This window comes from Tinamus guttatus, unplaced genomic scaffold, assembly GCF_059628265.1.
Source record: "Tinamus guttatus ecotype Peru unplaced genomic scaffold, ASM5962826v1 Tinamus_guttatus_pri_ptg000027l, whole genome shotgun sequence".
Taxonomy (NCBI): Eukaryota; Metazoa; Chordata; class Aves; order Tinamiformes; family Tinamidae; genus Tinamus; species Tinamus guttatus.
Window position 1 is genome coordinate 251,405 of NW_028288561.1, and position 13,483 is coordinate 264,887.

At 54.8% G+C, this 13,483-nt stretch overlaps 1 protein-coding gene across 1 annotated transcript in view; it reads left to right on the plus strand.

Moving 5' to 3' along the window:
* JPH2 (junctophilin 2) overlaps positions 1–12,758 on the plus strand; it is a 29,493-nt gene extending 16,735 nt beyond the window's left edge. The window contains exons 3-6 of the mRNA XM_088528117.1: positions 7,187–7,305; positions 10,174–11,087; positions 11,905–12,002; positions 12,552–12,758. Coding sequence (XP_088384243.1) covers positions 7,187–7,305; positions 10,174–11,087; positions 11,905–11,985 — 1,114 coding nt within the window. The 3' untranslated portion in view covers positions 11,986–12,002; positions 12,552–12,758. The remainder of the gene's footprint in view (positions 1–7,186; positions 7,306–10,173; positions 11,088–11,904; positions 12,003–12,551) is intronic.
* Positions 12,759–13,483: the final 725 nt, after the last annotated feature.

Here is a 13,483-nt window from a genome sequence, read left to right on the forward strand (position 1 = left end):
GGAGAGCAGCACTTGGGTCCCAGGGATGGATACGCCTTGGCCGGCCACGCGGACAAAGTGAAATTAATGGCCTATTAAGTCTGACCTAGCGGGAAGTCCTTATCTCCACAGCTTACCAACGCTCAAAAAAGGGAAAAATGAAGCACAACTTTAATCTGCAAAATGTCTATGGAAAATGGTAGCTTCTTGCTCAGTTTATCCACTCCCGTGCAGGGCAGGGAGGAGTTGACTCCCGTCCAAATGCCATGGCTTAAAATCATCTATTTCAACCAGGCTTTGCGCAGAGGTTATCGTCATTTCAGTGGAATGTGAAATAGCCTTATCATTCAAAATGAAATATATTTAAGTGAAACATCCAATTTAAATACAAAATCTGAGCCCCAGAACCCTGTCAGCCCGGAGGAGGGGGCTGGTACAGAGGCAGAGCCCTTTGGCCTCCCAAATTGGGGTGTTTCTAGTTCTGCGCTTTCCCCCGGCCCCAGCAGCTCTGGGCACAGCCGGGTAGGAGGTGCTGGTGCTACCGGCCCGGCCGGAGCGCCCGGAGCCGCCTCCGGCGCCGCGTAGCTGTCGTGAGTGCAGCTTTGGGCTTCGGATCTGTGAACTGCAGCTCAAGAGCCCCCCTAGGACTGCTAGAAAAATTCCTCTGCCTTTAATTTTGATGTATGATTGGGCTTCTGACCAAATGCGATATTTTAAGAAAGCTGCCTGGTTTCATTTCCTTAGAAAACTCCAGGTTTTTGGGTTTGGCTGGGAAAAACCGATACAAAGCAGGTTCTGTGTTCCCTCATTTTGTTTCAGCCTGTTGCATTTTGCACTGGATTGCTGAGCTCTGAAACCCATTTGAGTTAGAAGTTGCTAAAACTTTTAACAGAAAGAAATAATGTCATGGAGAAAACCCTCTCTGACCCCCTTTGGAGCTGACTGGCAGGTTGGCCATCGGCTAAAACATGGTTGGAGAGTTTCAAACACGACATGAACCTCTCAGTTGTGCTCGGACTGAGGGGTGGCCGTTGGACAGGACATGGGGCCGGCCAATGCTCCCAGGTCAGCCTGGGCTCCCGCGAAACGAATGGGCGCTGCTCCTTTGCTGTTTTCTTGGAATTTGGAGTTAATTCCCCCTGCTCTTGGCAAGGAATAGCCTCAAGCAGTTCAGGGTTGTACATGTGGGCAGACATAGGTTTGCTGGGGGGCTAAAGGCTGGCAGATTCTGCCCGCTTGTAAAGAAATCCTGGTGCCCTTATCAGGGGGATAAGCAGGCTGCTTTGATCTTGCTGCAGGAGCTAATTAAATACGGGTCTCCAGAGCATTAACTGAGGCCCTTTGGTTATGTTGTGGTATAAACTGAAATAAATCAGCGGCGTGTGTATGCACGGTGCCGGGGCAGCTAGTGAGGAGGGCACCAACCCATGAGCAGGTTTGCTCCCCCGTGCCCAGCCGTGCCCGCTCCGCATGGCCGCGAGAGCCGGGGAGGGAAAGCGGAGCTGCGTTTCCAGCAGCCCTCGGCTGCAGGATGGAGCCTGCGGGGCCGCGCGTGGCCCTGGGTGCTGGCAGGTCCTGGCTTGCACCGACCCGTTTTCAGCCAGTGCTCGGCAGCTGCCGGCTGGAATCCGAGGTCTCCGCCGCTGGGGCTGCAGGTGAAGGAGCGGAGCAGCTGCCACCACCCGTCCTGTCCCGTCCTGTCCCAACCTGTCCCATCCTGTCCCATCCCATCCCGTCCCGACCCCGCCACGGGCCGGCACGGCTGCTCCCCGCGTCGCGGTGGAGCGGGATGAGGTGCACAGAGTGGAGCAGCAAGGCCCCTCCGTGCGGGACGGCTCCTCGGGTAGCCGGCCTGGCGAGGACAGCTGCGACTGTCAGCTCGGAGATTAATGTCACTGTAACTGTGCCGTGGGGACGTATCCTTTGGTGAGCGAGGCAAGTGGCTTGGAGCTATTTAGAGCTGAGGATAGCGTTTCGGTATTTTAAAAATTCACCAAGTAATCATAAAGACTAATGCTTGCTGAGCTCATTGGGTTGCAGTGCCAGCCTGGGCTCCTGCAGTGCTCCACGGGAGAGGATGCTCCTCTCCCAGGCGATGGGCTCGTGCAGGGTCCTTTATGTGGAAACGGGGGAGAGAGGGTCTTGCTGATCCGGATAAGTAGCCTGGGTATTTACGCAGAACCATCACTTTTAAATAAGTGTCGATACATTGAGTGAAGATCCTAGGATGTTTCATGAGCTGATTGCATGGCAAGGGTGACTGCAAGGCAGAGCAGTTCCAGAAGGACGGGATGGTTTATCCTTTGGGATTTATTTTCTAGTGATAGAGGGGTGTCTCCTTTAGGAAGAGGTTTGCTTTATGTCATAATTCACTGTGTAGGTCCTACCTGCAGGTGCAAAGTGTTTAATACAAACGAGCAAAGACTCTGTTGGGGATGGCAGAGTCTAAATTGGGTGGATGCCATGCACACAAGCAGCAGAACAAAAAGTGTGAATGGATGGTGGAGCGGCCGGCCGGTTCTTAGGGCAGGAGGCCCTTAGGACAGGACAGACAGATGGGTCTGGTGGTGGCACAAGTGAGGGATGGAGAAGGGATGCTGTGCCATGGAGCAGGTCCAGGCAAACGGCAGGAGCGGGTGAGGGAGCTTTGCTAGTATCTACCTGTGTGCAGAGGGGGAGGTGGAAGGGAGATGGACTGGGACGGAGCAGGAGGAAAAGGCTGCTCCAAGGGTGGAGGCACCGTGAAGAGACAAGATAGTGCTGAAAAAAGAGGAGCCAGGAAGCGTGTGTGTCCTGCGCACATGCTGGAGTGTCCTTTCCCTCTGGGATGTGAACTCAGGAGTGACCATGTTAGCATCAGCCAACGCGCATCTGCATCTTTCCTTGAATCTCTGAGTATAACAAATGTCCCTGCCAAGACAAATTATTCCTCTTAAATTTATTTGGAAGGGCAAAATGCCTGATTTTGGAAACATGTTGTTTCTTGGTGTTCCTGTTCTGTGTTACTGCTGTGTCGATCACTGCTGAGCAGGTCTAAGTGATGAGAGGGACCCCTCGCAAACCCGGGGCTCGCTGGCACAGGCACTTGTCCTTGTTGGACGTGACTGTGATCATACGTGTGGTTCTGCTTTCCTTTTGCACATGTTGCTTCCGCAAAAACCCACAACCAGTCTGTCCCGGAGAAGGAAAGAGAATGCTGGATGCATCTGTCTTTCCTTTAATATGTGCATGGGAGATAGTTTGGGCAGAGGGCTGAACTCTTCCCCTATTTCTAGCTACAAGGTCATCTTTGCACCTGTAGGCGCCCCAGCCCTGTCTGGTATTTGCAGTATTCCCCACTAATTCCAGTCTCATTTACAGTCTAATCCAATGTGGATGTGCAAAACCACATAAACCGTCCAAAGAGACGGCCTTGCAGGCTCCACTTTGGGTCTCACCTGTTAGTGGCCGTGCTCAGCTGCGGCTCGTGGATCCACATGGGATTGCAGTGAGAGGAATGGGCTGGGCAGGGTTCCTGGGAGCCGGCCAGGGCGGACGGGAGCGGTGCTGTGTCCGCACGCTAACCGAAAGCAACCAGAGCACCGGAGCGGAGCTAGCAGAGCACGGACACGCGCGGCCTCCTCTGCCACCCTCGTGCCCGCAGCTCAACCCGTCCTTGCCCAGGGAGGCAGCGGTGCCAGCGCCGGCACCGTGATCCAGCGCTGAGCCCCGTTCCTGTCCCCTGTCCCGCAGGCCCATGGCTGGGACTGGCTTTGCTGTTGCTGTCGCGCTGGTGCTGCCAGCCTGCAAATATGTAATAAATGCTGAGAAGCTCTATAAAAGTTGGCTGTTGTTGTTATGGCCAGGCCCTTTCTCGCAGGCTTTGCTTTGTCGCTGCGGGACTAAGTCCTCAGAGGGGTTTTGGGTGGCCGCGGGGAGCAGCGCAGTGTCGGCATGACCCAGACGTCTCTTACCCTGTGGCCTTTGTAATAAATAGTCTGAGTGGGACCAGAGCAGAGTGTCAGCGTTGCGGCTTAGGGACGAGGCCACTGTCCCCAACGCAGAGGAGAGGAGGGCGATGGACGCAGGGAGCTGAGCCCAGGCTCGTCGGAGCAGCAGATACGAGCTCTTCTTGCCTTGCCAGCAGGACAGCGGCAACTCCCGCCCTGTCCTTGCACTGAGCCCTGTCCTCTTTCACTCCCTGCGATGACTTGTAGCCACCGGCACTTGGCTGGTCCAAGCCCAGCAGCTCATGGGGACCTGCAGCATCATTGCAGCGGCCACGGGGACATGCAGCATCGTTGCAGTGGCCATGGGGGCCCACAACATCATTGCAGTGGCCGTGGTCTCTCCCAGCACTGTTGTCCATTTGCCTGTGGGAGGTGAGTTAGTTAAGCTCCACACAGCAGCCTGCTCAGATCCATCAGCTTCTCCAGGAGAAAGGAAATCTCCAGCTACCAGACAGGGGCATCCAGCAGATTAGTGTTATCAGGAGCTGCCATGTAACGTCCAGCGCCCTCGAGCAGCAACTCTGCCTTATTGCCATCACTGGGAAATGGCAGAGCCAGGCAGGCGCTCTCGGCACCCCGTCTTTGGTAACGCATCAGCCCGAGCCCCGCTCTGTGCCCTGCTAGTGGAGACGGGCAGTCGTCAGCACCACATCAGCTCCCAGACCCCTTCTGGGATGTCCCTCTTGGGAAAGGATCCTTCTGCCCACAGGAGCTGCTGCTCCTCTCCTGGCAGGAGCCGGGTGGCTGCTGCTCTGGGTGGGAAGTGCCCGCTGTGGTCTGTGCCTGTTCAGCAAGTGTTTGGTAGGGAGGATTTTATTGCCATGTGATGAATCTCCTGCGGTGGGGTTGACAGGATGGGTCTCTCCCTGGGGAGCTGTCTCTGTCCCCGGGGGCCATGGGAGAAGATGTTTTGGGCTGTGGTTTCCCTGCCTGGGAGACAGGGAGTCTCGGGACGAGCTCGTGAGGGCTCCGCTCGGAGCTCCCTGTGCCGGGGGCTGCGCTGGAGCCCTGTCCCGCGGGATCACCAGGACTCCGACACCGCGTGCACAGTCCACTCTGACCCCCCAGCTCGGCAAGCGCAGAAACATCCCCCTTGGCCCCTACCAGATTATAGAGGAATTAATCACGCTGATTATGTACTACCAAAAAAGGAGGTGCTCGCGCTCTTTCGAGCGCCCTCCAACCTCCCGCTTGCAAGCAGACTTAAAATTGCTGTTTTCTGCCTCATCACTTAGCCTGTCTGGGTGTTTCAGGAGCTGTAATAATTCTGGATGAAAAGGCAAGGAATGACAGCAATCCCAGCCAGCTCGCCTTGCCGAGAAAGCGGGGAGATAACGCGCCAGCGCCGGCAGGGAGGTGCAGCACGTCGCTGGCAGCCGGGACGGCGTCGCGGAGCGGGACGGGCTGCGGCAGAGCCGCTCTGCAGCCGCTGCCTGTCACAGGGCCCTGCACAGCGTTCTCGGCTCCCCGTCAGGTCACACTGTTGCCAGTCCTATCAATTGGGATTGATGCCCTGAACGTAACTCATTCCCCACACCCCGAATTGGGTGGCTGTGTGTATTTATATATATCTGCTACCTTATAAGGGTTTCACAACAGCGTTTCCATCACTTTCCATTGCACCTGTAACGTATTTGGACTAAAGATGCTCTTGTCTGCAATCTGCATTTCTCTGATGTGCAAAAGGAGCAATAGGAGCAATCCTGATATACTGGCTGACTTTTGTCAGTCCAAAAATTCCTCCAGAGTATTTTTGTAACAGGGCAGGAACTGCAACTTTCCCCTTTCTTCTCTTTCTTTCTTTTTTTTTTTTTTTTTTTTGGTTGTTGTTTTGTCTTAGAGCACTACCCGATACCAACCTGAATCTTAAAAAAAATAAGTCTCATTTAAATAGCTTATCAGATATCAGAGGACTGCATTAAAGGTTGTAACTCAAAGTGAATTGGTGTTTGGAAGCTGCTAACTGCACACTTAATCGTCCACACAAAAATAATGTGGCTTTGAATGTGCCGTCAGTGTTTGCTCCCTTATGTCCCGAGTGGGAGATACTGGGAGCCTCTGGAAACATGTCTGTGAGAGCACTGGGAAAGCAGGTCTCCACAAGCCCTGCGGGAACGGCGCAGCTGGGGACCCGGTGTTTCGCCTTCCCTTTATTTTAAGGTGCCATTTCGCTGTTTGAAGTCAGCTTCCTCCTCGACAGCCAGCAGCTGGGCTGCAAAGCAAGCCTCTCTCTCAGCATGAAGATCACAGGGTCCCGGGCGCGAGGCATCCGAGGAATACAACAGCCGGCGCCGGATTCCTCGGATTGCTGCATGGAGCGAGGAGGGCGCGTTGCACAAGGAGGGGAGTGGGCACAAGGCGCTGGGCTGTGATGGAGGAAACATCCGTGCCTTTCCTAGCACTGCTGCAAGGAGAGCAGATCCGCAGGCTGGACGAGGAAAGGAGCCCGTGGACCAGCTGTGTTGTTGGCTGGAGAGCCGCGGGATTTGGGATAAAATGCATCCCCACAGGCTGGGCGGAGGGCACACGTGCTGTTAAGCTGGCACTGGCTGGCACTGTTACGCGACCGTGTCCTTGTTCCCATCACCGGCCTTGTGCCTTGAAGCCGTGGCGGGCGATGGGGTGGGATGGAGAAGGTCTGCATGGTGCCCACCGTGACTGCTGCAGCTGCAGCTTTTCCACTCACTGGCTTTCACTGCCGGGGCCACGAGCCTGCGCCGAGGGCGGCTCTGGAAAACTCCATGTGCCACAGGCCACCGCCAGGCCTCGCTTCCTCAGGGTGCGTGGCTTTAGCTGCCCCTCTGAGCAGGGGCTCCAGCGCTGAGCAGCGCGGTGGCAAGCCCGTTCGCAACCCCTGTGCCTAACGCAGCCCCTTTTGCAAACATGCCCTCCCTGTTTCCTTGCACAGCTAAGTGCAGCCTTCACAGGCACGTGAGCCTTTAGCATTGGTGCATCTTGTTTGCTGAAAACACTGCCCTCACCCCCGAGCGCTGGGTGTTGGGCCCAGCGGGCAGGCTCTGCGCTCTCCCCGCTCAGTCCTCAGGGCCGCTCGTGTGGGCGGCCTGCAGCGCGCTGCCTCTTCAGAGCCGTCCTGGGGGCTTCAGCAGAAGAGCTTCTGTCTGGTTGTGCCAAATGGGCTGATTTAATTTTGTTGCTGGTGCTCGAGCCAGGCCATGTCAGCTGGGATGGTACTGACTGTCACCCCGGTGTCTCTGCAGGACGACACATGCCAAAGCCAAGGCTGACGGGTCCGAGCAGGCAGCCCAGGCCGCTAACAACGAGTCGGGCATAGCCAGGATGATGGCCAGGGAGCTCTCGCCAGACTTCTACCAGCCAGGTAAGATGAGCAGCATCTGGGAGGGCTTTCACTATTTCCTCAGGGAATCTGTTCAAACGCTTCCCCTGCTTTATATCCCAACGGGTTTCCCTCCTGTCTATCCTAAATCTGCTTTCCTGCAAGCTCGGGTAATTCCCCTGCACATGGAGTGCAAATGATTGCTCTCCTTACACCAAAGTTTTACCTCTTGGAATATGTCAGCATAACCTTCAGGAAATCCCACAACCTCTCCCTATATTCCCCATATCTTTTACACATTTCAGCTGGCTCCAGATCCTCTCCAACCTGTGCATGGTGAAATCTGCCCCTGACCTGGGCAGCTGGGTCGCGAAGCCTTCCCAGCATGAGGCAGGCAGGCCATGGGCTCAGCTCTTATCTCTCTCCAGCTCTCCTGCTGATACGTCCCGTGAGCAGACGTGGCTTTTTCTTGGAACAGCTCTGAACAGCTGACTCATATTCCTCATCCTGTGGGGCTCCACACTGCGCCAGGGAATGATCAGACTGAGCTAATTAATGTCTTTTATCTCCTGTAAGAAAGTTGCTTATGCAAAATACTATTTTCCTGAGTTCCTATTTGTTCAATAGCATCATTGCTAATAATTTGTCTGGGAAAACAGTTGCGAGGTTCCTTCTATGAGATCAAGCAGTGAGCTTTAGCAGATAAGAAATATAATATTAGAAGCAGCATTATGAATTATCTTTCCCTAGGCCTAGCTAGCTAGAGAGATGTTCCTCCTGGAAAGTTTTCTTTCTAGAAAGTAGTAATAGAGAGGAGCAGAGGGTTCCAGATGCCTGTGTCTCCATCCTGACTTTCTTATTATCTGCTTTTGTTACTTGAGTGCCTGCCCTGACGCTTCTGTAGCAGGATCTCAACAGGCCACAGGATGATGCATTAGCCAGTGGTGAAACTGGGGCAGGATCCCACCCTTGTGATTCCCACGCATCCAAATTTGTTGCTTAGTCCTTCTTGATTTCAGTGCCTCCAGGTCTCTGGTGCACTGGGTGCTAACAGGGCACCCAGTGGGAAAAGCGACTGACTCCCAGCACGGAGAGAGTCGTGCTTAGAGATTTGCCCGGTTCCTGCCTTGTCCTGCGTTCGCAGCGCTGGATGTCTCCCTGGAGACCGGCCTGCGCCTCCCGCGCACGGCGAGCGCTGCCGGGGCTGGCCGCGAGCCAGGAATCGCTGCAGCGCCTTGGCACGTGTGCGAGCCAGCGTGGGACACCTCGCTTAACAATGGCTAACGTCACTTGATCCTGACATAAGCCCCTCAGCTGTCACTCATGGCTCCACGTTCACCCTTTGCATTCTGTGGTATTTATAACGCAGAGGCAAAGGAAACTGGAATTCCTGATGGGAGGTTTTTGACATACAGCTAGATTACTTTTTCCACCCATGGCAATTCAGTGAGACGACTGAAGTGGTCTTTGCAAAATGCCTGTACCAACCTGTCTTCAGCTTTTTCTGCTAAGGTGCCTGAATCCATTCACAATTTTTGTGCACAGGTTCACTCGAGTCCAGGCCTCTTTCAGTTGGCCATGTAATCTGCTGGTGCACAAATTTTTCTCCTATGATTCTTTTTAACCTCAAAAATCTACTATGTGATCAAAGCTCAACTAAGAGAAATGCATCTTCCTGGAAGGCTGCATCATCCATGAAAAAAAATGCAATAATCCACCAGGAGGCTGTTCATCTCACAGTCAGGAGAGCCTAATGGTGTTGGGCAGATACATTCCCCTGGCTCTCCCCATATTTGCTACAGGACAAGGCCCATTCGGCCAGCCTCAGCTCTTTCATAAGCATTTAGCCCTGTGTTTCATTTAGGATACTAACTGTAGCAATTTAGGCAGGAACAATGTGAGCCCAGGTCCTCACTGAAATGCCGTGGTTGGAGGTGGAGGCGGCGAGGCACAGGATGGGGAGGGGAAGAGGATCAGGGCTGTGCAGTGCCCTCCAGGAAAGCATTTTTTTTTCTGGTGTGAAATATTTAGGAGGAGAAGAAAGCACCAGCTGATAGCAAGGAGCCAGGAGCTGCAGGCAGCCTATTTTGAGGAGACTGAACAACTGTTGAAATGGCTTCCAAATAATCTATTTGCAGCCAGAAATAAATGGCCCTGAATGGGTCACCTCCTGATTGACGAGAGCGTGCAGGCAAGGGAGAGAGGCTAAAATAAATCCCCCACTTCTTCCCACTGCCCCTCCGAGGGGAGGCAGTGCCCATCAGCAGCATGCAAATCACACCATTGATTTATTGGAGGGAATGAAGCACCCATCTCCAATTTCCAGACCCAGCTCAAGTCCTGGGGAATGGAGGGGTGAGGGGAGTAGCTGCCAGGCCCCGGGGACAGCACTGCCGCAGTCTGTGCCATTCAGGAGCTCAGACCAAGCCCCGTGCTTCTGCCACCCCCTGCGCTGCTTGGGCTCAGCAAACTTGGCCAACGACATTTTCAAAAGTTGGTTCTTTGTTTTCAGACATGCTGCTCTGTGATGCCACCTTGTCCCTAAGGAGTAAGAAGCCTGTGATCATTCCTTACTGCTGCTGTTTGTTATGGGCACTGCAGGACACCAGGGCCCTTGTCTTGGTGCGGGTTCCTCTGCACAGCACACTGCTTGCAGCATGGTTTGCCCAGTTGTTTGGGTGTATTTTGCTCCCAACCAGCCTCTAGCCAAATGCCAACATGCTCCTGGTGGCAGAGGGGACAGAGGCACTGGACCACGCAGCAGTCGCTGGCACCACAGGGTCCCACCAGCTCCTGTCCCATCCCATGGGGCCAGGAAGGGGAGAGCTGCCATCTTGCCCCCAACTCGGCACGTCTTGGGGCTGAGCCGGCACTCCAGCTCTTACTGAGCGTCTGTCTTTCCCTTCCCAGGCCCCGAGTACCAGAAGAGGAGGCTGATGCAGGAGATCATGGAGAACGCGGAGCACCCCGTCAACATGGAGGAGGAGGCGCCGCGCGCGCAGGGCGCCCCGCCGCCCCCCACGCCCCCGGAGAGCCCCCAGCTCCACGAGAAGGACGCGGGGCGCCGCCGGGCCAGCCCAGCGCCCAGCCCCGCGGCCACCCCGCCGGAGGCCAAGCGCCCGAAGCCCGGCGCGCCCAAGGACGGCTTCCTCCGCCCCGGCGCCTGGGACGGGGAGCGCGGCAGCGGCGAGGGCAGCCGGGCCAGCACGCCGGCCAACGCAGCCCCGGCTCCAGCTCCTGCCCCGGCTCCGGTGGGGAAGGCAGCGGGCGAGAGCCGTCCCTCCTCGCAGAGCTCGGGGCGGCCGGGCGGCGGGCGGGCGCCTGCCGAGCACATGGAGATCAAGCCGCTGCAGCGCATGGCGCGCGAGCCCGACATCGAGCTCTACAAGGGCTACCACAGCTACGCCGTGCGGACCTCCTCCGTCTCCCCACCCACGGACTATGAGGACGAGCACCTCCCCGAGCACAAACCCCCCTCCAAGCCGGTCTCCCCGGAGCCCGTGGACGAGGCGGGGGCCGCCGAGGCCGTGGGGGATGCCCGGCGGCGCGGGGGGACGCCCACCGCTGCGGCCAGCAGCCATGAGGAGAAGCCCGTGCCCAAAACGGAGGCCAAGGAGGAGCCGGCGCGGGCCGAGCCGAAGCAGCACCACAGCCCCGAGCACAGGCCCCCAGCAAAGGTCGAAGCCACGGCCGAGAGAAAGACTGAGCCCAAGGCGCTGGTGAAAGCTGAGCCCAAGGCGCTGGTGAAAACCGAGCCCAAGGGGGTGGCGAGACGGGGGCCCCCGCCGGCAGTGTCGGCCCCGGAGGCAGAGGAGTGTGACGAGGTGATGGTGCAGGGCGGCCACGCGGCCGCGGTGTGGGGCCGAGGGATCGGGTGCTGCGCTCGGGTCCATGGAGCAGCCGTTGCACGGGGCGGGCTGGCCGTTCAGCCCCCTTGGGTGCCATGGGAGCAGCTGTGTGGCTCGGAGAGCTGCTCGCTGGGACACGGAGCTCAATCCAGAGACCGAAACACTGGCACCCTATTTGCGTTTGGGTTTGCATTAACTGTCCCCTGGGGCCTCAGGGATTTCGGAAATGCTTTTACAAATAGTCAACTTTTCCCACACTGCTCAGCCTGGAGAATTGCTTGGAATGTGGGGAGGACGTTTAAAGAACAGTTCATCCTGTCCTCCCCTGTCCTCTCCGGTGGGGCCATGAGGTAAATCTGGAGTGGCAGAATCTGAGGCAAAGACACATCTTATGAGAAAATTCTCACACTTCTCTTCCCTTACCTCCCATTTTTCGAACCAGTATATCTGAAAAATTTTGAGGAAAATGTAGGATAGGGGTAAAAAAAAAAAAAGCTTTTTTTTTCCCCCCCCCTTCTCCTCTTTTGCAATAGGAGAGCCTTATGACCTGAATTGTGGTGTCAGATCACAGGCTTGATCTTCCAGGCTTAAAAAATAATCAGTGTAATTCATTTTGCTGTTATCAAATACACCTGTAAATCCCTATACTTTGTTAGGCTGCTGCTTCTCACCTTGCAGTACCTGCTTGCAGTCCATTTAGATGTGACTTGAGGAAAGCACTACTTGGAAACGCTTTGGTCAGAAATCAGAAAAAAAAATGTGTATAACACTTTGTTTTGGCTTTTTTCTTCAGGGACCTAACACAATCGTGATCTGCATGGTCATCTTATTGAACATTGGTCTGGCCATCTTATTTGTACATTTTTTGACATGATGTGCCCCTCGGACAAGGTAAGTAGAGCAAACGCAACTAAATGAGATTTTATCCCCCAATAGACTTCACTGTGGGCATTTTATGCTTGACTAGCTTTACTGACAGTGCAGCTCATTCCTTGATCAATGCACTAGTGATGAAATGCAAGAGCACATTTATTCAGTGGGTGCTCCTCATGTCATTTGCCTGCGTATGGATTGAGATATCCCTTGCATGTTCCGAGAATGATTTGTGGCGTAATTTCAGTGCACACTTTGTGAGTCTCTTCATAAAATAACTTCCTCAAAAATTGATAAATTGAATGGTTTTGATCAGATACAGTCCCACAGTACAGTTTTGCCCCCTCAATTGGCTGGACCTGATTCATGGAGTAAGACTTCCAGTGCAAGAATGTGTGATGTTAAATTTGATCTTTTTTTTGTGCAAATATCCTGCACAAGATACTTCTTAATCAGTTAGACACTGCCTTCTTAAGTCTATTTAATCACTGCTTAGACCCCATGGATGAAAGCGGCCACTGTGTTTCACTCCCTGTTGACTTTTTTATTCCTCTCTGTCTGGAATAGGCATTGCTGCTGATGGAGACCACAGAACTTGGCAGGGATTAAACTCTCAGCCACCTGGAAACATCTAAGAGGAGGACTTGAGATCCCAAGGTTGCACTGCAAACATGAACCTTCAATGAAATCTCCTGAAGATCTATTCAGCCTCCCTGCTCCCAGTCTGTGGCTGGTCTCTGCAATCTATCAAGAAAAAAGCCAGGATTTCTGCAATTCTGTCTCCTTCTCTTATTTGTATGAAGTAGTGGTTGCCTTAAATTGTTCTCACCAAAGCCATCAACTGGTCCTACCATGCCAGGGATGAGGGATTGATCTATAGCAGTAGGAAAAGGAGCGAGAAGGTCTCATCTATGCACACTCAGGTGGGATTTTTAACCCCCTTGGTTGACTTAGTGTCAGAGATTTCCCAAAGAAATTCATCCGTGTCCTGGAGATGAAGCAATACACAGCAACCAAAAAGACTTGTGAGAGCCACGCGGCGTGCGGGGACGGACAGCGCGCTCAGAAGCCCCCAGAGGGTGGAACGAAAAGCCTTCCCTTTCCCTGTCGTCTGGAATTGATTTTTTTTTGCGTGTAGAGGACTGAGAGGGGGAGCAAGTGAAGTGGTGTTTGTTGAGGTGTGAGGAGACTCCAGCCGGATGCCCTGAGCGCGGGCAGGGGCTGCGCCGTGCGGGCTCGCGGGACGGCGACGCCGGGGCTGCCCGTGCGAGCGGGGAGCGCTGCGGGGAGCGGGGTCCCGCGGGGACCCTCCCGGCTCCCGCTCGCTGCCACCAGCTGTGCCTTGCCGCAGGTTATATCCCGCTGTAATTGGAAAGGAAATAGTTGTGCTGAATTTGCCCTTTATCCCCTTTTTCTATGAAAATGGTGCAAGTTATAATTAAAACGAGGTGGCTCACAGGGAAGCGGCCCGCAGCCCTGCAGGTTCCTCCCCACCGAAG